The following is a 24,596-nucleotide window of genomic DNA, read 5'->3' as shown; positions in this document are numbered from 1 at the left end:
TTTTTTCTTATGGCATCTCTGAGCATCAGGCTCTGGGATCGTGAAAAAAAGGATAGGAAGCAAAAATGGCCTTTAGCATCCTCCGTGGTTTTTCAGGTCCCGAAGGGGAGGCGGTGTGGAAGTGCAGTGTGTTTTTGTCTCATTAAGCAGCACTGCAAGCAAAGTGCCATGGCCTGGCATAGGAGGGGCTGAGGACAATGCTGATGTCCCCAGCCCCGTGGGCACCCATCACCCATAGCGGCCAGGTAGGCATTAACCACCTAGACCTTGGCACTCAGAGCTTGCAGGGTCTGCTGCTGGCATTAAGCCCCCATCACCTTTCTCGAGCTGACATATTAAAGCTCCAGTCACCTTTGGTGGCTGGATAAATCCTTCATATTATGGTTAAAATGATTTAAAGTCCTGCGAATTGCTGTCCTGCTCTGCCTGGGACCTGGTGGGGAGAGGACGAGGAGCACAAGGACCAGAGGAAGGTGCTGCCAGGGGATGTGTCTATAGGGTACCCCATCCAAACCGAGTCCCACAGCGGGGTGGGAGGTGCTGGCAGGGCTCCTGCACCTCTTCTCTTCCCCATCCACCCTCTCTCGCCACCTTTCTTCATCCAGCCTGAATAATTCCTTTTATTAATATCGAAAGAATTAGCAAAAAAGGGTTGACCGCATGTGGTTAAAAACCTCTCGCATTCTTCCCGTGCTTAGTGCACACGAGGGACCTTCCCCAAGCAATATTATCAGTGTGTTTACGCTCAACTGACCCGTCTCAAGTATGAAAAATTTTTTTTAAGCTCTACTTCAGCCCCCCCGTTCCCCCCCTGCCTCAAACTGCTTCTTTCAGGGCAAGAACAAGGAAGGAAATTGAAAATCCCAGAGAGCCCTGGACGGTCCAGATTTAGGGCTGTAGCTTTTGTTCGCACAAACTCACTTGGCTCCTAACCGGCCTCCACCCATGATCCCGACATCCGCAGCAGCCGTTCAAAACACAGCCCAGAGCCCGGCCCCGGCCCCAGCCCCGGCAGGGACCGGCAGCCATCCGTGCCACCGGCTGCGGGGCCGGCAGCCCTGACTTTGCTCCCCACTTCTCCTCCCTCGCAGCCTGCCTTTCTTCCTAACCTTTTCCTACAGCCGGCAAGGAGTTTTCTAAGTTGAGATGAGTTTTTTTCCCTCCGCGAGCCTCGGATGATGTTAAGATTATGCAACGTTAACAGATGTGGGCTTTATAATTATAGCTGCCTGTCCTCGGGAGGAGCCTGCTTTAGCTTCGTGCGCACTCAGCTCAGCATGGGATGCTCCTGAGGTGGCCGTAGCCCTGGCAAAACAGCCACTGCATGGGCAGCCGTACCGGGAACGGTCCCCAGGGAATCGCCACCCTCCTGAGGAGGGACTGCTCTGGGGTGAACGGCTGCTCTGGGCAGCCAAGCAACTGCTCTTGGCTTTCCTTGTGTGCAAACACAGATTAAATTTGCATTCCCCAGTCAAGGGAGTATTTTTCTGCCCTTTGAGGAGAAAAATCCCTTCTGCAGGAAAGCAGCGGGGCTGGGATAGCTCGTGGTGCACGTTGGCTGGCTGTGATGCTCCTGCCAAATGCTGTCTGCAGGGATCCTGCTCCCCTGGCATTAGCGGGATACATCCCTCCTCGCTCCCCGCTCCCTGCCCTAAAATGTCCGTGAGCAATCACAGCCGCTGCTGAAAACTTGCAGTATTGTGCTTTTTGGTGTTGTGCTGTCCCATGGTTGAGCCTTGAGCGTCACCATGATGTTGCCCCAGCAGCAGCCACCTCCTGGCCAGGGCAATGCCCATGCTGCACCCAGGGATGGAGACAGAAAATTGCTGGTCCAAAAAGGATTTTTCAGGAGTCTCACAAGGTAGACATCCAGCCAGGCTGCCAGGGGCAAACTCAAAGCCTCGAGAAATCAGCTGGAACTTGATCTGTTTGTCCTGGCCACGTTATAAGTCAGCTCCCAGCAAGCTGTGGACTTGTTATGCTTGCGAAGAAAAAGTTACTCCAAGCCTCGACCTGTCTGGTGAGCATCACTGCTAGTTTTAACTGGGAAGGAAAACACCGGTCCGGCGGGTGGCAGGAGGGTTTTGCACTGGAAGTCAAATATTTCTCGACGGCTGTGGTCGTGTGGAGTTAAACCGTGGAAAGCAGTTGGCAGCTTAGGATGTGACAAAATTGTTAGTGACAAATCAGTACCTGAGCTAAAGAGCCGCTCTGCTTTAAGCCTTTAATGCATTAGGGAAGGCCAGATGGTCCCGCGTGTATTTTTTTGAAGAAGTTTGCATCTGGTCCATCTGCTCCAGCGGAGGGTCATCTTTGAAGGCTAATTTCTGCAGGCAAGTCAAAGAGGAGATTGTGGTTGTCTTGCACTTCTGGCAGGTTTGATGGCTGTGTGAAGAGCTGAGATTTCATGTCTATTTTGTTGAACAGCCTGATTTTTTCAGGTTTCCTTACTACATGCTGTGGGTTTGATTTTCCAGCATGGCTCACGCTCTGCACCCATCGAACCGGGGAGCTGAGCCTGTGCTGGCACGAGGTTTTCCTCCCTGCACCAGGACCTGGCATACCTTGCAGGGCAGAGTTAAAAATGCCAGGTGACTCTAAAAAGCCTGTGTAAATAATACCTTCTTATTCAGCCTGTCCACTCCCTGGCTGCTTTCAAAGCCAGGTTTGCTGGCGCCCATGATAAGGGGAAGGGTTTTGCTTCGATTTATTTCCAGCAGCTCTGCAGAGCCAAAAGAGGATAGAGAAAACTCCGAGGTGGATTTGCAGGGCAAACAACAACCAGACAAGCAACCAGCAGCATTTTACTTTCAAACCAGTTGCATTCAATCAAGGGTCGTAGCTGAAGGTTCTGCTTGCTGGCATTTCCAGGGTTATTTTTAAGAAGTGGTAATTAAATGCCTGCTGCAGTGCCCCACTATATATTTTAGTGTGCCTGGCCAGAACCCTTGTTGACAAATGACTTGGCAACCTGAGAAAGCGAATTTCCCTCTGTCTATACTCATCCCCTAAGGGTTTCTTTAAGCATCTGCTGCTTTGCCTTTTTTCTCCGCAGCAAAGCCGGCTGCTGGGGCATGGTAAGCACGGGTTGCACAGCTGAAAGCTTTTAGCGAGAGGGGAATGAGAGAAATTCAGTGTGCCGCCCTCCAGCACACCCAAATTTTTCAGCATCAGGGCTGCTATAAATGGACGTGTGGGCTACAATTATGGGCTGGGTATTGGCTTGCAAATGAGTGTAGCAAGCTTCCCCTGCAACTTCGCATCCCCTCGTCCAAATGGCAACAACAAGCAGCTTGTTACATGGGACAGGAGGTGGCTCACAGCGGGCTCCAGACGGCAGCGGCTGCTCCGTGTGCTCGGCGAGGTGGGCATCGCAGCTGTGGCTACGGCTGTCAGTAAAGGCAGCTGAGGAGCTCTGCTCTACTGCAGCTCTTGTCTCCTTGAGCCTCGTGGTGCTCAGACTCCCAGGATGAAATGCAGACGGTCCTACCTACATACCTCTTTTTTCTTGGTGAGTTCCCACTGAAGCTATTGCAGATGGACAGAGGAGACCACTCCCGAAATTGCCACCTCTGGTGTGGCAGGTACAGCAACCCCAAAGGAGACGCGCAAGGCAAGGAGGAGTGGGTGTCCCATGGGTGTTTCTCCGAGGCACAGCTTTCTTACAGAAAGTGCTTGGAGGCCAAGGACAGATGTGCAAGGCTTAACCTTCAACATCAGAGCTTTTGGGCAGAGACTGAGTGGTGCCTTTAGCTGCTGCCTGTGTATCGTCCGCAGTCCTGTTTTGAGACGCCATGTGCGTGACAGGCAGAACATGTCCCATAGCCTGGTGGATCTCCGAGCTGCCAAGTGGGGAGCGTTCCCTTCCCAAAATATACAACTTTTCTCAATTTCTTGAGAGGCTTCAGACCCTGTCACCCTACATTGCAGTTTCCCTAGCCAGGCTCCCATTCTGCCCGCTCAGCAAGTGAAGCGTGCGTTGGGCTATTCCAGCCCAGAGATTGCGTTTTGGTTATTAGGAAGATGGGCAAAACCGGGATATTGCCATTTCAGATGACATAGCTGTGATTTGGACTCGCTTGACTTGTTGTGGGCTTTGAAGAGCATCTGAGGCTGCAGTGCCAGCCAAGCCTTGGGGCTGTAACGTAGGGCAGGGACAGTTGCTGCTGGTTTTCACGTGACCGATGTGCAGGGAAATCCTTGCGCAGCCCTGGCTGGTACCGTGGGCTGGAAACCCCGATTCCCCTGGCAAATCTCACTGGAACTGCTGACGGCAGCTGTCACTAGATGCCGTGCTCCAGGCGGTATCGGGCTGGATGGCAGACCCAAGGCTGAAGCTACAGCTACCACACTGAGTCCTGCTGCTGCTGCTGGCGGTCAGCGTTAACGATTGAGCCGAGAAGTTGGCTACTGAGTAACGTCTTCGGTCCTTGCTTAGGGCCCGATTTGGGAACATCTGTGTGCTTTTGGAGATCGCGTAAAGCATGTAATGTCTGTTGACATCCCTGGGAGAAGTCATTTTTGGGTCCATGAGATACAGCAGATGGTAGAAATGCAGAAGAAACTTGTGCAAAGATGGGATGAGATTGCTGTTGTTACACATCAGCACGGTGGGGAGCAAGTGGAGGGAGGGGAAGAGCTAGCTAAGCTAAAGGGTAATGCTGGCTTGGGAACCAACATTTATTCCATAAATGTTTTTATTCATTTTCTAATGAAATGAGAAAATTATTCTGGATGATGGGAGAGGTGGGAGTTTGGAGCAGCCTTCCCGCAGGAGCAAGAGAGCAGACCCAAACACTTTTAGGATGGAGCAGGGGCTCTGGCCACGTTTGCTCACAGAAAATGGACCTGCAGGTGCATAAACTTCTTCTCCATCTTGTTTTTCATGTTCTGGTAGACATTAACGTCAGATACGCTAAAATGTCCATCACCCTGGGGTGCTTCAGCACCTGGATGGCCAGTGTAATCCACACCATACATTGATCTCTTCCGTCCCGGTGCCCCGTCGTGGCTGGATGGGTTATGCCAACCCTCCTGTTTGCCCTGCAGTTGTCAGCCAGCTTCATGTCAGCTCTCTGGAGGTGATGGGATTTGAGGTCAGGCATCCAGCAAGCACCCGCCGAGCAGAGAGAGAGGAAGAGCTCTGGGGCCCTCCCCCCTCCCATCACACCCTTGGGATGTGGCACAGGGACTGTACTGGGCTCCAGCTGGCCATCAGCTCTGGAGACCTACACACTCCTCCCATGGACTCCACACTGCATGTATCTCCATTGGTTATTTGTTTAAGACTTTCTTTTTGCTCCTTTAAAGACTTATTTCTCCTAACACACAAAAAAAGCAGGGGGGTGCTGAATTGAATTAATCTTGTGCACAAAGGTGGGTTTCGGCATTTGGCCCCCCACACCAATCTAATTTCCACTGGTGTGAATCCAAAAATAAATTTTATGTCTGTGTTTTGATTATGCAAAATTTTCTCTAGTGTAAATGAGATCAGAGCTTGGCCTCGGTGTTACTGCAATGAGCCAAACCTGCATGTCCAGTGCTGATGGGATTTTAATTTTTTTCTTGTTTTTCCTTTCAGTCATTGAAAGCAGCCATCAGGTGAGAAGAAGTTCGGACACGGAGATAAGGACTTCTGCTACTCTTGTGGACAGTGTGGAGCTGGTGACGATGCTGGCCGGGAGCGAGGAGCGGGCATCGCTGCCTGCCAGGCATGGTACGGTGCCGGCAGCAAGCAGGGTCACGGGGCATGTTGGTCCCGCCACTGGTGGTGGGGATGTCACCCCATCGGGAGCAGGACCCCCGGACAGCCCGTCTGCCGGGACAGCGACCCGCCTGCCCGCCCACAGCCGTCCTCCCGGTGAGTTTTATCGATGCAAGAGTCCCTGTTTGCTGTACTCAGCCCATGGACTGAGCATAGCTGGTGGGTTAGGAAGTATTCCCGCCCCACTGCTAGAAATTCTGATTTTTGGAAGAAATCCAATCCCAGGAAAGCAGATTTTTTTTTTTAATGTGACAATGAAGGTGATTCTCAGGAGCTGCCGCTGTCATTATTCACCACCCAGCAGCACTCCAGAGAGTCCTGCCCATCCACGGAGCTCAAAGGCTGCACGCAGAGCGGAGACCGCCGGCATCCCCACACCTCCTCCCGGGAGGAGCTGAACCCCATTGCGAATCCAACCTAAATTATAAGTGCCCAAGTTAAAAATATCTGACCAGCTGCATCATGATTTATGGCTGAGGTCCTTGTGTGGAAGTCGTGCAAGTGAACACTTACCTTTGGGCTTGTTCATAATCTTCACCACATTTGGTGGGACTGTGGTCATGAGTAAACCAATGTACTTTTTAAAGCATGTGCTAAATCAAAGCCTGTTTCCCACACCAGCAGGACAAGGCTGTGCTGATTGCCCTGTCCCAACTTCAGGTTTTTTCTTAATATCCCTGGATGAAGTAAGTGTCTTGCTGAGATATGAGCATAGAGGTTTTCTTTAATTTTTTAATTCCTCATTTTTTTTCCTGCTTAGGGACTAGAGTGTGGAGCTGGCATGCCCAGGCTGCCAGCTGCTGGCTCTCCTGGTGTAAGCTCCTTACTGCCTTCTGCATTTGTAATGTTTTTTTAAAAAATCTGGATTTCTTTTGCCATGCACAAATGAAGACAAATTTTGAAATACCATTATTTTTTGGTGACACAAACCCTCTGTTCCCAGCAGTCCCTCTTGCAGGGTGCTCTGTGTTAAATAGAGGAAACACAGGGGATGCAGCTGTGACCCTACCTATTGCATATGGTAGGGCTGGGTACCACTGCGGGTGATGCTGCTGCCACCCCAGCCGAGACAAATTAACTTGTCCAGGGGGAACATGACCCTCTCTGCATTGCTTTCCAGCCACTGGAAGCCATCACCGTGCTGTGGGCAGCCAGGAGAGAGACAAGAGGGCTCTGGCTTCTCCCAGCACCCCTGCAGATGCCGAGAGCACGCCGCTGGTTTTGGCAGCCGTCAGCACCGATTCGGCCGAGAGGACGCTAGGCGGGCACCGTGGGGCCTGGGACGTGACGGGGTTTGACAATGCAATGAGGACGGTGCTGCTGCCTTCATCCACAGAGACTCATCACCTGGGTGAGCCATCCCAGTTCAGCCTGGGAACAAGGTGGATGCTGTTCCCCAGAGAAACCGGGCATCAGTTAAGCCTGGCTCCCCTGCATTGCTAGAGCTTTGTGCACTGGATCCGGCCCTCCATCCTCACCATGTGCTCAGGGCAGTTTTCTGGCTTGCTTCATGCACGAGGGTGGAGAGGAGGATCTGTGCAGCTTCTCCTGGCCTTGAAAATTATGAATTACTCGATGCAGCTCCCAAACACGAAGTTGCTGTAGCCAGAGTACTGGCAAGGGGACTGCGGGCTGTGGGCGGAGGCGGAGGGTGACAGCGGAGGATGCTGTGTGGGCATCTCAGCCCGTCTCTGTGCTCTCATTTGCTTTCCCCCATTGCCTTGCAGGCACTGGCGGCCCCTCTCGACCGGCGAGCGGCTGGGTGGGCACTGAGCTGCCTGGCAGCCCTCCCACAGGCACTGCAGCCACTTCACCCAGCCCCTTGGGGAGCAGCGGGGGGACACTGCAGCCCCTTCCCAGCACCCCCCTCCCTGGCTCTCTGGGACAGCCCCAGTCCTCCTCCCAAGCTTCCAGTACTCAGACTGGTGCAAACCACACCATGCTACACCCCAGGGATGTCACAGGGGACTCCACAAGCCCTTCGCTCACAGCATCGCCTGCCACGAACAGCACTTTTGGAGGTGAGCTTTGCTGGCCCATGGATTTGTTTTATAGCTTTGAAAAGCCTTTATATAGCTTTTGCTTTCTTGAAACAGAGAAGATGCTGTGTTTTGCATGCGCTCTGTTTGTTATTATTTGGATGGTTAGCTGAAATTCCCTGCCAAAAGCAGGAAAAAGCACTGGAAAAAATCATTTGGTCCAAAACCCCCCAACATTTTCTGCAGAGTGGGCATCTGCAGCTGCGAAATATCTCGGCTGGTTCAGTGCCAGCTGCAGAGCAAAGGCAAGGTCCCAGCCCCACCTGAGCTGTGTGTCCCACCCAAGTGGTGCTGTAGTGGGGCGTGAGGTTGGTAATCCACGCTCCCGGACACACCAGTGGGTTTGCTCTCGGCTAGAGAGGGTGAGATGCCTGTGCTTCAACAACCTGTACAGGACAACAAACTCGAGATCCCTGGGCTCCGCGGCTTCCCCTCACTTGCTTTGCAAGCAGCTAATTGCTGGAGGTCTCAAAAACGGAGGCTTTGACCCACTCCACATGAACTTATTGAAGACCTTGGTGTTGCTGAGTCCTTATCCTGTGCCCAGGGCTTGCCAGGAGCAAACACATCTCCAGGGTTCTCATATTGACATGTCCTTTCCCTCTGTCACAGCTGCTGGGAGCAGCATCAGGGCTGCAGAAAACCCGAGGTCCAGTATCCAAAGGGAAGTGCCCGGCTCCACGGCTCAGCCCCTGGCCTTGGTGCCCTCCTCAGTGGCCCCGGCGTGGGGACGCTCCCCCGGGCCCTCCACGGAGCGCCGGCTCACCCCTTCCCACCTGGCTTTGGAAAACACTGCTGCGGGTGAGCTCGGTTAGTCTATGATTTGTTGTTTTACCCTATTTTGTGCTTAAGCATTTTTCCCTATGTCCTGTTAAGCTCTGGGATGTGTAGTGAGTTGCAGGCTCATATGGGAACATGGCTGTGCTCAGGTTTCCCCCCTTTGCTGTTTGATGCCGTGTTCAAGCTACAAAAAAATCCCAAGAGAGCCTGGGCCAATTTCCACCAGTCTTAGAGCAAAGGTGGGAATTAAAGGCAAGTCCCCACAGTCCTTGTCCCGTGGGGCTTCCCGCTGGCCGAGCCGCCCCGGCTCTCGTGAAGCCGTGCTGTCCTGGCAGCGAGCCCTGGGTTTTGTGTAAGGTCTTCCTGCGGCGAGGGGATTCATGCCTTTCCAAAAGAGCACTTTGTCCAGATTGAAAACTTCCTATGCTTAATATCCGTATGTGCGCTGTAAGCATCTGGGAAGAAAATGGATCCATCTGTTTATAATTTCATATGTATAAACCCAGTTTTTTTTATTGTGTCGTAGCCGTTGGAAGCAGCTACCAGCCATCCAATGTCTCGGCCATGGAGAGGAGAGTTTCGGATTTCCCCACCACAAGCACCTCCGTTTCCACAACAGCCACCAAGGGTGGAGGGAGGACGTTAAGGTCTCTGCCAGTCAGCACCAGACTGGCTGATGCAGCAGAGATTTCCACCTCTGGTACCGAAATCACCAGCTCTTCGGACCAGACCCAGTCCCCTGGGATGTCTTTGGGAGCCCAGGGTGGTGGTGGCAGAGGTGTAGACCCGTTGCTCACGGGCTCACCGTCTGCTTCAGAAAGCGCTTCCACGAGTGAGTTTTGATAGCTAGCTGTATAACTCAGAACATTATTTAAAGACCCTTTATAAACAAAATACATCCTTTTTATTTTAAAGAAAGGAGGAATAATATTGTATTTGGCACATTCTGTACATTTAAAAACATTTCACAGAAATGAAAGTATGGATAAATATTATTCTTGTTGGAAGAAGATAAATTTTCCTTGAAAACTTTCAGTAGAATTTTGCAAGCAATAACTTCAGGAGTTCCTATATAGAGACCATTTTTTTTCTTGTCTTAATTATTTCCCAGTATTAAATATTTCCGTATTGAATATTCACACATACATTGTCTACATCTACTGATAGTGGGATGAAACCTATCCAGCTGTTTTCATTTACGTGTATGCAGTTTTATATTTCTTTTCTCCTTTTTTTAGCCTTTAGCAGCAATTACGAACCCAAGAGCATCCCAGCTGCAGAAGAGGCGACACTGCACTCGGACGCCCACAGTGCTGACATGCCCAGCGTGGCAGCGGGGGCACTGGGGTCCCCCCGAGTGACAAGGGGCTCTGCCACCAGCACTGACCCCACCAGCTCGTTGGGGGAGACTTTCTCCTCCTCGAGGGCTGGGACACACCGTCCTAACAGCTCACGGGAAGCCACCGATCTCCCAGCACCTCCCGGGGAGCCTTTGCTCACAAGCTCCCTCTCTGCCTCCGAAAGTACTTTCAGAGGTAAATTTGTTAGTCTGAAAGTTGGCTGCTTTGGGACTGGATGAGATTTTGCATCCTCATGCTGTTTTTCTTTAGATATGGCCATCAGTCACTATTGGATACATAGATATTTTTATTACCGGCTGTATCGGGCTGGCAGCGGGGCTGGTGGGAAGGGTGGGAGTGGGTGTCAGCTTTTGGGTGAAAAAGTGGAAAACTTCAATGTCCTCATTGCTAGTGAAACTCCCGTGCTGGGAAGAGCAGCCATCGGTTGGAAATATGTGCATGCACTTTTTCCCTGCCGGAGACACTTTTGCTGGGGATTTGCAGCCGTCACCCGGTGCTGCGTCTGCCATGCAGGCTGGTCTGTAAGAGAGGCAGCGTTCTGGGACTCCCCGTAGCCGTGACAGTGCTGACTCGCCCAGTGCCCTTGGAGTGGTCCCAAGTGAGCTCTGCCCCACCATTCACCATTAATTCACAATTAAGCCCATCGCTCTGTGGAGTCGTAGTGCAGCTCCTGCTCCTGGTGAGCTGGTGAAATATCGGCATCCCCAGCGCTGCCGTTTGGGAGAGCCCTGGGGCTCTAAACAGCCACTAAACATGGGGTAAATCAGGCTGGGTCAAACGCCAGGCTGGGGTGCTGGGGTGTTTCTGAGCATCTTACGGGTGAGGCTGTGTCTGGCCCTGCGTGGCCCTGGGTGTCCAGTGCTGTGGGGGGCTCGGCCCCACAGCCATGCCGTCAACCCGACACTGAGACGGCAGCTTGGCTCTCTGGACTGTCACTAGAAAATCTAAACCAGGCCTGTTTAAGCTCATCCTCTAGATTTGGTTTGAAGTTAGAGATGTATACTCCTGATTTAAACAGGCTCGAAGGCAGCTTAAATGCATAAATTGGATATTGTGCACAGCCTGCAGTTAAAAAACATGGTTTTAAGTTGAGATTTTCATGGCTTTTTGTAAGCCACATGTGCTTGAACGTAAGGGATTCACCTCTTCTCAGAGCAGCGCCTTTTCCAGCTTGAGAACTTGGTCTCTTCAATTTCTCAACGAACAGTATAGAAACGTACGCTGTACAAACAATCCCTCAAATGTATAGCTCTATATGCATAAATCAAACCTGGTATTATTGTATCTTAGGTGTCAGAAGCAGCCACCGACCAGTTAACAGCTCAACGACAGAGAAAAACTCCCTTGCTTCCTCTCCTACAAGCGCTTTCATTTCAGCCACAGCCACCGGCAGTGGCGGGAGGCCCCTGAGGTCTGCCACAGGCAGCAGCCGATGGGCAGCAGAAGTCTCCACGTCCAGTGGTGGCATGTACAGGACCTTGGACATGATCCAATCCTCATCCGCGTCTTCTGAGAGAGAGACCTACGGAGTTCATGGGTCTAGAGAAAGCACGGATTTCACCGAGCGCGTGGCAGACCCTTCGCTAACACGCTCTCACTCTCCTTCGGAAGATCCTTCCGCAGGTGAGCTCAAGTTAGAAGTGAAATACCATTTTTCTTGTAAGTAAAAGGAGGACTGTTAGTGTATCTTACACTTGCCCGACTCTTTTCTGCTATGCCGAATATATTGTTTGGAAGGATGCAGTGTGATTTTGTGTCTGAAATATTTCAGCTCTTGCTTGACCAAAAAATGTGATTTGGGTTTTCTACAGAAAGGGCACATGTGTGGAAAGTTTCATTATGCCAAGAAAAATAATTAACTTTCAAATCATGATTCTTTTTTTACTATCTCCAGTTGCTATCTCCATTTTATAGGCAAGAGAACTAAGCAAGCAAGGATTAGATCATGTCCCGGCAGTCCCAGGGACTGGAATCCAGTTCCTGCCCTCTGTCCTACCCCTTGGACCATGCTGCTTCCCAGAAATTGAACCAGCTCAACAAATTTAAGGCAACTTTGAATGTGGTCTCTGAGGTCCTTCATGCCACTTTTTGATCCTAGACCCCACTGCAGTGCTGAAGGGGTCTGATCCCCCTGATCCCATTTCTTCAGACTTCTTCTCTAAGACCTTCACACTGCTCAGCATTGTGCCTTGTCTGAACTGATTTCCAGGCTTTTCTGGGTTGTTACGGTATTTGTTCTAGCAGCACAGAGTGCACTCAGGCACATAATGATGAAACCAAGTGCACAGCGTTAGTAGTTCAACAGTTTTTATATAATAGCACTTTTCTCAGTATCAAACCATGTTTTTTAGAAGACAAATTTCTGTAGGAAGGATTCACATCTTTAGAAATTTCCTATTTTCTCTGGATTGACATCTTCTCATATTTTCTACTTGTTCATGTACTTGCTGCCTCTGGGTGTTACTGGAAGAAAACTCATCTGTTTATTTATAGTTTCACATGTGTAAAAATGTAAATTGTTTCTTTATCACATCTTAGCTACTGGAAGCAGCCATGTGTCATTCAGCATCCTGTCAACAGAGAGAAGAACTGATTTCCCTACCACCAGTGCCTCCGTTTCCACAACAGCCGCCAAGGGTGGAGGGAGGACGTTAAGGTCTCTGTCAGCCAGCACCAGACTGGCCCAAACCACAGAGATTTCCACCTCTGGTACCGAAACCATCAGCTCTCCAGACCATACCCGGTCCTCTTTGGGAGCCCAGGGTGGTATTGGCAGAGGTGCCACCATGTCATCCATGGACCCGTTGCTCACAGGCTCGCCATCTGCTTCGGAAAGCCCTTCCCCAGGTGAGCTCTGACCGTCCCCGTGGGGCTTCCTCCTGTAGACCTCAAACATCCGCTCTGTATGGAGGAGTGAGGGCATGCTAGAAGGTGCTGGACAATGGCGTTGGGCATTATGGAGGAAAATTTCAACTTCCAGAGAAAAATGCATTAGCTGTTTTTTGCATTTAGTCACCAGAAAAACCCAGCCTTACTGCAAGAGCAGTCTGGCCCCGAGATTTGGTGTGTTTTCTGAGACAGCACAATTTCAAGACTGCCCCGTTGGCTGTGTTTATACAAGCAGGAGGCAACACCAGTCATTCCTGACTCCCACGCTGGGATGCAAATGCAGTATTTACTGATCCCATACAAGCCTGTCGTGCTTTGTTTCGAGTCTCAGGGAGTTAGGTGCTGCTGTAACCCCACCTTGCTCACCACGGGTGCTGTGGTGGCAGTGCGGGCGCATGGCGCCCGTGGCTGGACTGTGGCGCCGGGAGCAGCGCCGAATGGAAGCAAACCCAACAGCGCTCCCACGACTTGTTCCTAGTACCCTCTTCAGGGTGTCCTTCTGTGAGCAGCACCTCCTTGCACAGGAAAGGGTTGTGTCTTCACAGTTAGTGTTTTCTCCAGGTTTGGATCTTCCACCACATTGTATCTGTGCTGTCAGCCTAAGGGTGGTGATGGAAGAGAGCACACCCACTTATTTATAGCTCAGGGTGTATAAATCCATTTTGCTTTGCCCTTTCTCAGCAGAAGGGACCTCAGCTACAGGAGGACACCTGCCCGATGCTCCTCTCACCAGTACGCCCAGCTCAGTGATAGCCACCAGTAGTGGGGAGAGGAGCACAGTGCCTGTGTCAGACACCCACACAGCATCCAGCGCAGCAGGGAGCTCCGCTCCCGCTTCACCCCGCACCAGCTCCTTGGATGTGGTCCTTCTGCCGTCCTCATCAGCAACAGAGTCTGGGAGGCAGAGCGATGTTTCACAGAGCGATGCTGGACTCAGGGAGCTTCCAACGAAGCTGCTGCCTGCATTTTCTCCCAGCATTTCAGTGCCTTCACCTTCACCAAGTGCTTCAGGTGGGTCTTGTGGTTCCCAGTTTGCCGTGGAGGACATCCCTCATCCTTACCCCACTCCTGAGGTCCCACCCTCCCTTTTCTAGCTTTAAACTAGATTTGCCTTTTTAGTAAGCCTGGTTTATAGTGAAGGGCATCTGAGCACTGCACCGTTGGTGAGTTATTCACCTCACAGCACTTGGGGTAGTGCTTCTCATGTTGGGAACTAGATGGCCATGCAGCTCTTCTGGGCCACATGTGAAGGCTGCCATGGAGCCTTGACCTCAGCCCTCAAACCGGGGGAGCCTGGCACGAGACGTGGCAAGGGATCAGTAGACCTCTTGCCGTTCCTTATATCGCAGTTATCATGTGTTTCAGCCTCAGCTCTGCTGCCAGGGTCCCACCAGAGCTGGTTTGAAACCCACTGGTCCGCCCAAGGGAATTTTCTGCAGGACGTTCAAGACCAGGTCCTACCTCCCTCCCACTGTTCTCCTTCAGAAACGCCATGCACCCCAATCTGTTTTATTTTTCTGGTGTAAAGGGGAAAAGTACAGACTGCTTGGGAACCCCACTTAGCAAATAAGTGATGTTGGTCACCAAGTGCCACCTCCACTGTGGGGATTGAAATATTCAGATTTTAGTCCCTGTAGAGGACTCAAAGGTATTATTAATATACAAAATATATATTTTTATATACATCTATGTATATCTCTGCTTTGCAATTCCAGAGAGAGGAAGAAGAGTTTCTGGTGCTCCTACTGAGACCATGTATGTCTCGACCACACTCTCCAGCCACCAGGAGGGGACATCTCAGGCTGCAGCTAGCCACGGCACGTGGAGCACAGTGCCAGACAGCTCCACGTCTCACCCGGACACAGCTGGGCAGCCCCACACCGGCCCCCTCCCATCCTCCACAGCATGGCCTGGAGCAGGACACGTCTCACCTGGCCAAGCAGGGTACTCAGAGCCCAAGGTCACCCTTTCATCCGAGGTCTCCACCTACTTCACAGCCACCAGTGAACCTTCCAGTGAGTTTTTCTGAACTCTGGGATGGTGTTTGAACTAGGAAAAAACCCACTGCCTCTCCCTTCCCCTCTTCTGTGGGGTTGATATGACCACCAACACGTGTCAGAGCTGTTGTGGGTGTCGTGGGCAGGATTTATAAGTGGTGGTGATTCTGCTCCTTGGTGTTGTATATCTGCAGCTGTTGATGCTTAACAAAAAAGTCTCAGGAATGAGATGTGTAGCTTCTTGCTGTAGGACACATCTACTCCCTGCCTGGGTTGGGCTGATAATTATAAATAACATAAATATGCCATTATGACTCTAATGGTACTGATTGTCCCTCTGTATTTGGACAGTCCTGTTTCTTTGGAGTAGGCTTTGTGTGTTAAATCCACATTTAAGGTGATAGATATGTGAGATCTACTTAATCTGTGTTTAATCTGTGTTTATCTGTGCAATTTTATTAATCTGCATTTCCAAACAGAATTATTGTAGAAGTCACAAGTGCTCTCTGCTCTGAGATGATAAAATCAGATGCCTGCTTTTCAATCCTATTCCAGCCGTGGGCAGCAGCCATCACTCCCTAAGCAGCTCGAGTGCTGAGGAAAGGATGTCCAGCCCCATCACTGATCCTGTGTACAGTTCATCCATGTCTGCTGGCGGTAGAGAGAGGACGCTGCACTTGGTGACAGACGGCGCACTGGCCGGTGGCACGGAGAGCTCCGCTTCCTACGCTGAAACTGCCAGCTCTCCAGGGCCGGCTCAGCCGGTGTCGGTGGAGCAGAGTGGGACGGCCAACACCTCCACCAGCAGCGGGGCTTTGCGGGCTTTGCGACGGAGACGCTCTTCACACGTTCTTCCAAGATACCCACTTATTCTTCTTTCCAAAATGATCTCACAAGTAAGTTAGTGTCTCTCGGCGTACATTTTGTGGAGAGGGAAGTTCACATTGTCCTTCATTTATCTATGTTGTATACAAAGTTCTCATTCACTAGTACATGCAAATGCCACCTGCGGGTTCACTCAGCGGGATGTTTTCATCAAAGGACTCAAAGCCAGACCCCGCCTAGCTGGGGAATCGTTCCAGAAGTGAAGCCATGAACCTGAGCAGGGAAACTCTCCTGTTGTGATGGCCGCGTTATTTTTTTGCATCCTAACTGGTTTCTTTTGGGTGATGCTTTCAGAAGTGTTTCATGATGACCTAAGTCAACTGCAGAATTAAACCAAATTTTCAATACCCTATTTTTTATTTTTAGAGATTACTGAACTTAGCTGTACATCCTGAAATTCGTCTTATAAGATTGACTGCACCTTTTATGCTAAATAATATGAATTTTTTGCAGACTGATGTGCTACTCATTTAGGATTTCCTGACTGCAAAGTTTTCAATCAATGAGTTCATGATAAGCTGCAAATTGACATAATGTAATAATTTCATCCTGCAGAGGCATGAAGTTCACTGTGTCTAAAAACAAATCGACTGAAGAAGATGGATATTCTTTAGTTGGGAATGGAGGATAAGAGGGAGAGGATATGAGTTTTATAAATTATGAGTAATAAAGAGAACAAGATGGGTTTTCCTGCTTAGCTTGCCACAAAACATCACGGAACGATAAGTGCTCAATCATATTAGAAAAGCAATACTGGAAGAACAGTATTTTAGAAACCTACATGTTTCACGGAGCCTTGTGTCTGCCCGAGTTCACCATTTTAGAATCAATTAAGGAGCACAGAAGACTCCTAATTCGATACCCATGCTTGGATGGTGCTCCGAATTTTTAGAAGAGCATGGGCCAGTTCACAGAAAAGAATATTTTATGTATTTAGCAAGTGAGTTTAATATGATATCAAAATACTTTCATATTACTCTCTCTTTCTAATATATTTTGTCGTTTTACTCCAGGCTTTTCAAGTAGCCATCAGCCAGTCAGTAGCATCGATGCTGAGAAAAGGACCTCAGTTTCTCATACGGATGGCACATACATTTCAACCACATATACCAGAGGAGGAGAAAGGACCCTCCTGTCTATCTCGAATAGCAGCACCTCTGCTGACTCCTCAGAAAGTTCCACCTTTTTTTCTGAAATTTCCAACCCTTCTGATTCATCAAAATCTTCCGTGGCACAGGACAGGAGGAGCAACATATCCAGCGATGGCGGTTTTGTTGAACCATCGACAGAGCCATTGTTGGTACATTCTTCCAAACCATTGACTTCTGCTTCTGCAGGCAGCGTACAAAATACGACTCTCTTCAACACTGACTCTGAATTGTTGACCACTGGCAGATCATCTCTGTCTTCATCAGCATTTCCAGCCTCTTCCTCACTGTCATCGCTGCCTCACTCGCTGTCATCAACACCACCACCAACTTATCTGTTTACATCATCAGAATCATCTGAGCCACTCTTGTCCTCTGTGATGGCATCTTCACCCCCTCTGCAGGCTTTGTCTTCCTCCTTGCCAACTTCCTCCTTGCTTTCCCCATCTTATTCATTAGCATCTTTATTGCCTCTGTTTTCATCACCATCATCCGTCTCGCAGTCCAACGATAGTGATCAAACAGCACCTCTGTAGCTACAACTGTGGTCAGGCGTGTGTCCTCCACAGCCGCCATGGCTGGGAGCTCGCCCAGAGGGACCAACAAGCACAACGATGTCACGCCCCAGCCCCAAAACAGCACCACCTTCACCGCCTCTGGGTCTCCTCTCCCTACGGCACCCACAGAGCAGCTCGGTGGACACATTGCATCCGTGTCCGCTCCCATGATGGTAACGGAGACTGCCTCACCGAGCGTCGCCACCACCCACGGGGACAGCTTTGGGAAAGCAACGCTGCTGCTCACCACGGCCAGCGATGCCCCACGGGCTGGGCCAACAGATGCACCCCTTAGTCCTTCACCAAGTGCAACAAACCACAGCGTCATCATTCCAGCAGTGGCACTGACCACAGTGAAACCTTCTGTGCTGACAACACCAGCCAGTCACTGGCCAACCCCAGGTGATGCTAGCACCATGAAAGCCCACAGAGCTCAAACGCCCACTGCCACTAAGCATGTGTATACCACTGGTGAAAGCACAGAAGCTGTGGATCCCACCACTGCAAGGCCTGGTAAAGTCACTGAGAAAAACATCCCTGTTACGAGTCCTTCTGAAGCCCCTCCAACCAGCAAGACCACTGTAAGCATTGCAACTACTTTGGCTGCTACCAAGCCAACCACCGCTCCTCTGTCAAGTAGCACGGCTGGGCTGAGGATGTCGTCTCCAGCAACAGGTAGCGTGTCTAATGGTGCTCATCAGTGGTGGGGCCAGGGACAAGGGGACCAGGAACGCCTGGATCCCACTTTGAGGGTTTTTGAAGGGTTATGTATGTATGTATGACAAGTCTGTTGTCATCAGGGTTTGAGGATAAGAACTTGGTCTCCATGTTGGTATTTTTAAGCTAAGGGTTTAGCAATCAAGCTGAACTGCTGAGCATTTTGGTGAACATTTCTGATAGAAATGTTAAGCTGAAATTTGAGAATTTTAAGAAAATAAAGCTGACTGACCTTCCAGGTAAGCACAGGATGCATTTTATATTTGTCAATCAGTCGACAATATTGATCGATGTTGATCAATACCTATCTTGTTCATGAGAAAAGGTGGTTGGCCAGCACTTGGTATTTGTGTTGGAACTTCTTCTGTTATTACAACCTACGGTTGTTTTCTCCCCACCTCAATAAATAATCTACTCAAGGGCCTGTTGCTTCTCCTGGTAGGCTACGTACCGTAGTCTCGCTGAGTGTGTTGTTACAATCATTTATTACTGCTGCCAGGCTCCTTATCTCCTCAAGTAAATACACTGAACGAAGTTTTATGTGAATGGAAATTGATTGTGTGTTTAAAGTTCAGGAGCCTGGCCCTCATGCCACTGTAGGATATTGCGTGTGCTAATGGCATTAATCTCAGTGAAATACCAGCAATAGTATATATTCTATCCAATAATTAAGTATTTAAAGGTTATTTCTCAGGCTGATATTGGTTTTAATTATAGCTATAGCTTCATGCAAAAAAAATTCACTGTAGAGCAATGGATTTTTTTTATCAAAAAATTAAGGTAATGTATCCTTTTTACCAACTGATTCACACATTTGCCAAGTTGCTCTTCCCTTTAAATACCGAGTTTTGCCATTTACCAGAATGCAAAAGATCCTTCTGCTGCCTTGGACGTGGTGCTTTGTACGTGGGCACTCAGTGCCGCGAGAGAAGAAGCTTCCCTAGTCCCCACTGTGCAAAGCGCAAACTGAAGGACAGCAAAGTGAAAGCCAACGTTTTAAAATACGCCCACTCATTTCTGGCTGCTTATATCAGAGACACCAAATCTGCTTCTCGCTGATGCTGAGGTGGCTGTGCCAGGCTAGTTGAGACATGGAGATTGCGTCAAATGGTGTGTCCTGATGTGGAGGTCGGCTCGGGATTGTCTGGTCTGCAGGGCCTGCATGGTGCCACGGGGTATTCGCGGCGCCGTCGGAAATACACACACAGGTTTGGCTCTTGCGCTTTGTGCTTTAACCGCAAAGCCCGTCCTTCCTGCCTCTGCTGCAGTGCTCGGCAGCAGCTGCAAAATAGGTACGAGTGGTGTGTAAGCTGTCTTGCTCATCTTGTAGCGCCTTGTCGTCAACAAGTCCGTAGTCCTGCCTACGGTCTGCCCTTGGACAAGTGTGTGACGTGCGTTTGTGCTCATGTGAGTCATACACACAGCAAGAGGAACATTTTTGACCAGGGCATGTTTTTTTCCAAAGGGAAGTATTGGATATCTTCTCCAGAATTTGCAGTTTGAGTTGGCTAATCTATGAAGCATCTGAGACTACGGTCATTAATCCCCAGATACTCTGTATTTCACAGTTGGTGTCTCATCCCCAAGCCCTTTCTCACCCAGCGGGAAGTGCTTTATGAGTGGTGGCACAGGCAGGTATCACTGCTGTGACCATCCCCAGCCCGGAACGGAGGAGGCTGCAGCCCCCGTAAAGGAGGTGACGGCAGCCAGGGCTGCCTCCACCATTACTGGGTAATCTACAGACTGCATCAGTGTTCAAGCACTAGCTTTGGATCACGGAAACAGGGCTTGGATGAAAAGGGCAGGACTTTGCTGAAGCAGCCCATGCTGCCGTGTCTAGCTCTGTCTGTCGAGGTCCCTTCTTTGGTCTCTCCATCCATAACTGTAGGGTTGTTTGTCTTTGGAAAGCACCCTGAGATCTGCAGATGAGCAGTGCTGTAGAGAAGCTGGGTATTCATATTAACATGGATCAACACTGGATCCCAAGGGCTTTTTAATGAATATTCAAGAGAAAGTGGTTTGTATTTATTCTTTCAGCTCCAACAGAATAATTAAGAACAGGATAAATAGTACGTGCAAATGATGCAATGAAGCATCTGATAATGCTCAGGGGGTCACAGAAGAGGAGCCAAGTTGATCTTTTTTAGCCCAACAGTTGATGATTTTTGTGATTCTGTAATTATAATCTGGGGTTTTTTTCCGCTTTTGTAGATGTGGATAAATGTCTTTCCAACCCTTGTCCTGCGCTGGCCACCTGCAACAACACCCGTGGCTCCTATATCTGTCAGTGTCCTCTTGGATATGAGCTGGAAAAAGGAAAGTGCAATTTAGGTAAGAAAACAAAAGTGAAAAGCCAGGGGAGAAAAAGATGGAAATAATTATCTGTAATCTTCTAAAATAAATTAACCTAGGCTCAGACTAGTTCAGGAGCTTAATGTTCCTCCCAGCCACCACTTTTAACAAGAGCCTTTTACTGTTTATACAAGTGCAGTGTCCAATGCCTGTTGTGTTGGGCTGCCCCGGGGAGCAGGCGCAGTGATGGCTGAGGGTTTCTTAAAAACACAGCAACAGGGTGGTGGGCTCAGGCTTGTTAGTAAGGACAGATGTACCCCTTCTGTTCCTAATATGTTTTACAACCCCCAAAAAGTGTTCAGCAGCTTATTGTAGCTTGCAGCCCTGCAAACCCGGGCGACGGTGCTTGGCTTGGGAGAAGTGAGTGGGGTTATTGTGTCACCTGGCTTCAGTGGGATCAGCCATGTGCGGAAAATTAAGCAGCCGTGAAAGTCTTTGTAAGATCAAGGTCTTGTTTTGTACCTTTAGCGTTTTTCATGCAGCACAGTTATTAGTTGGAACTCAGGTTCTGACCCCCTCCTTTCTATTAGAGGACTCTCAATCTCAAGGACTCACAATGTCCCATTGTAAAGGAGAATTTATTTGCTAGAGTTTCTTCTGACCCTTAATCAGCGAGGATTAGAGGCATGGAAATTTTGCTAAGGAAACATGGGTGAGGTGTCCCTGAAGGGTGTTTTGAAACATTTCTTTGAGTTGGAATGTGTCAGCTTCTAATTTAGAGAGTTGTTTTGATTATGCCTTGAACTGGGATACGGGCAGATTATATAAATACTGTGAAGGTGATTCTCATCTTATTTTTACCCGGAGTTGTTACATTAGAGCTGTCTGACATAAAATTTGTGGTGAAGATAGGCTCTGTGGATGGGAAAAAATGGGAAAGAATTGGAGGCTTTATAATGTTATCTGCAACCGTATTTGTTTTTCTGGTGGAACATAAAACTGGAGCTCTGAGTTCTCATTTCCACCAAGTATCTCATGACAATACAAGATTTAGGGATATTATCTCTCTGAGTCTGGACAACTCGGATTATTGCATTCTGCTGCCATGAATCAAATATGAATCTAAGCACGGAAAAATGCATCTTTTGGACCTGTTTTCAAATGTCATTGCTCATTCTGTCCAACAATTTGAAAAATGAAAATGTTCTTTCTACAGTGCTTTATTTTGACTTGCTGATTTGCTTTCCTTCCGTTGCAGGGAGGGGTAAGAGATTTGACACGTTTACCCCAAATTATTATAAATAGCTTTGGTACCTGAAACTGTCTTGTTACTAAGTTTACCCAGCTCTCTCTGTGTTCAGGGGTCCTTTTAAATTAGTCTGTGTTTCTATATGAAATGTATGAATGCTGTGGTGAAATGCTGGCTGTTCAGCAGCGTTGAGCTCTGGAATTTGACTGGGGCTGTGGGAACATTGCAGCAACCCTTGGGAAAAATCCCAAGGCTGGGACTTTGCTTTATTGGGGCAGTGACTCTCAGACTGAGTTTTCTGTCTGCTGCATGAAGGGGTTTTCCGTGCAGACAGTCTCTCATGTAAGGCAGATGAAACGACAGCTACACATGGCACGGAGACATGTGTTCCGACTAACTTGTCTTACTCCCCTTTTCAGTAAGAATATTTATCGGCCAGGTCCCCCTGAAACTTAATATTACCCATGGAAAGTATGCAGAGCTCCTCCACGTCGAGAGTGAAATTCTGGCGATGGTGAGTGTCATTGCTGGGACTTTGGCAATACTGATGGGACAGGTCCCCTTCGCTCCTCTTACGGTTGTCATGGGAAGCCACAAGACTCTGTAGCGTGGATTTAGCCTTTTTTATCATCGAACCATCCTGGTCTGGTGTAAGTAGGACTGGTGAGACGTACACTTTTAAATCCCAGCACACTTCTCTCCCCTGCCTTGCTCAGGCTGTCAAGACAACAACGGAGAGATCTGGCTCCTATGGGGCTTAAGGCAGCACATCTGCCCAGAAAATCCTGAAGCCCTTTTCGTGAAGTGGTGTCGCTGGGTTCACGCTTCTATAGCCTCCATCCTTTCCTAGTGTCTTCTGGCTGCATTGCCTTTTCCAGACCTTGAAAGGGCATTAGTGATCCTCCAAGGTCAAACATCAAAACAGTAACTCTGGGCTTCATCGTTCATCAGTAAATCTCACAGGTGCTGGGGCGGGTTGGACTGCAGCTGGTGCCACCTTGCTCTTAGCCAAACCCCATGGGATGAAACACAGCAGCAGCACCCACCCAAACATACCTTCCTCTTGGTGAAGTTTCCTCAGCCATGCTATCTCAACCATGTGGCCCTCGGTCAGTTGAGAGCAAGCGCTGGGTGAGCTGGTGGCTTCCCCATATTCTGTGCCATCAGCTACTCCAAAAAGACCCCTGGGCTGGGGATAGGTACACCTCTGTGCGTTTTTTAGCCAGATCATTGCATGCATGAGCAGTTCCTGGGCTGGCTGCAGTTCATCCCAACTCTTTTTCGAGTAGGTGATTTGGAGATGCTGCCAAAGGAGGGGGGAGTCGGGGTGAGTTGCCTTGATGCTGCCTCCGTGGCTTGTGCTGGGGAGTGAACACAACCAACCACGCAGATCCAGGGGGAGGGAGGCTCCTTGGAAGATGTGCAGTCTCCGAGGGTGCCGCTTTGAGCTCGGCCTTGTGCAGGGCTCTCTCCCTGCTGGCTTCCAGCTCGTCCTCGGCCTTTGCGGTCATTGCACAGTGGGGCCCCAGGCAGGTGCTCATGTCAAAATCCCCAAGTCTCCGTTCCTGCCCAAGGCTGCGTGATGGTGACTTTGGCCATCCCTTGCTGGCAACAGGACGGCGCATCTTTCTTATTGAGCAGATGAACTGCTGGGATGCCCAGAGCCCCCTCAGCCTCAGCAGGCAGCTCTGGTGAATGGAGAGGATGGTGTCGGTGACCCAGGAGGGCTGTTCCATGCTGTGTCCTGCCAGGCTGCCTCCCTCCATCATCCCCCGGGGCACTAACAGCTACTTTCTCCTTCCTTGCAGCTCAATGCATCACTCTCCGTCTTGCCAGGTTACCACCACTCCACAGTTAAGGCAACCAGGTAAGGCTAAAGCTACCAGGGGAAGAATGAGAAACTCGAGTGTTCAGGATGTTCAACTTGAGATCCACGTTCTCCATTTTGAGTCAGTGCTGGGCTTAATGCAATCCAGCCCAGTGGTAGTGCAGGGCATGGGGAATGCCTGACCACCTTACCTGGCTGTCCCAGTACCCTCCTCCTGGCCTGAGCAGCTTGAGGACAGGCTTGTGAGCTGCCCAGGAGGGATTTATGGCTGGTTTCAAAGTGAGCTACCAGCACCCCTTCCAGCCCCAAATTTACCTCTCTGTGTGTAAGTTTGTCCTGTTTTTAAGGTCTGTTACAATGCACGGCTGTTTCAGTATGAATGCGATATTGTGTCTGTGATAAGCATTGCTTGCATTAATAAGAGTCCTATGTATAATGTGCATTAATAAGAGTCCTATGTATAAGATGCTAATGATGACATCAGACTGACCCACGATACTCAGGGCTGTTTTGTTTTGTTTTCTGTTAGGGAGGCAAATTTTGTGCATGTTTCAGTGCAATCCACGTTCTCTTTAGCATCCAACGTGACTTTCTACGACATTGTCAGCAGTGTGAAAAGCTACATTCGAGCTTGCAAATCCCCCACCGAAGCCTGCCAGTTCATCTCCAGCCTGAAACCGCTCCACAGAGGTAAATAGCATCTGGAGGGACTGTGACAGGAGGGAAAAGCGATGTTTTGTTTGGCTTCATTTATAACAGGGGGAGAAAGACTTTGGTGTTTGGAAAAACCCCACAGAATCTTTTTTATCTTATTTAAATGGGAGTCATCTTAAGAGCCTCGCAATACAAAAGGGATGCAGATATCGAGCCTTATCTTCGCCACATGTGTGAGAAATCTGCCTCTCTGTGAAAACATCGCGCAGCACAGAATTAGAGGCATTGTAGGGCAGCCTTTCATCTCTGGGATGTGACACCGGGCCCCAGCCAGATCAAAACCCCATAAGTCTTAATTCCACCTGCGCAGCCGGGAGCTGGGGAAACGGCATGAAAGCCAAGAGACAAACCCCCCCAGCAAAATCGATTAGAGCCG

General features: G+C 49.6%; 1 protein-coding gene across 1 annotated transcript in view; it reads left to right on the top strand.

Moving 5' to 3' along the window:
• The first annotated feature begins 4,552 nt into the window (after nucleotides 1-4,552).
• HEG1 (heart development protein with EGF like domains 1) overlaps nucleotides 4,553-24,596 on the top strand; it is a 32,560-nt gene continuing 12,516 nt past the window's right edge. The window contains 18 exon segments of the mRNA XM_050900052.1: nucleotides 4,553-4,655; nucleotides 5,582-5,860; nucleotides 6,885-7,184; nucleotides 7,492-7,785; nucleotides 9,110-9,415; nucleotides 9,822-10,118; nucleotides 11,235-11,567; nucleotides 12,483-12,791; nucleotides 13,515-13,844; nucleotides 14,549-14,848; nucleotides 15,386-15,634; nucleotides 15,637-15,726; nucleotides 16,729-17,382; nucleotides 17,385-18,095; nucleotides 20,349-20,468; nucleotides 22,098-22,192; nucleotides 23,487-23,545; nucleotides 24,036-24,196. Coding sequence (XP_050756009.1) covers nucleotides 4,553-4,655; nucleotides 5,582-5,860; nucleotides 6,885-7,184; nucleotides 7,492-7,785; nucleotides 9,110-9,415; nucleotides 9,822-10,118; nucleotides 11,235-11,567; nucleotides 12,483-12,791; nucleotides 13,515-13,844; nucleotides 14,549-14,848; nucleotides 15,386-15,634; nucleotides 15,637-15,726; nucleotides 16,729-17,382; nucleotides 17,385-18,095; nucleotides 20,349-20,468; nucleotides 22,098-22,192; nucleotides 23,487-23,545; nucleotides 24,036-24,196 — 4,990 coding nt within the window.

The sequence above is a fragment of the Gymnogyps californianus genome, chromosome 7, assembly GCF_018139145.2.
Source record: "Gymnogyps californianus isolate 813 chromosome 7, ASM1813914v2, whole genome shotgun sequence".
NCBI classification, from domain to species: Eukaryota; Metazoa; Chordata; class Aves; order Accipitriformes; family Cathartidae; genus Gymnogyps; species Gymnogyps californianus.
The sequence above is the reverse complement of the archived record's forward strand: the minus strand, read 5'-3'. Positions and strand labels throughout refer to the sequence as shown.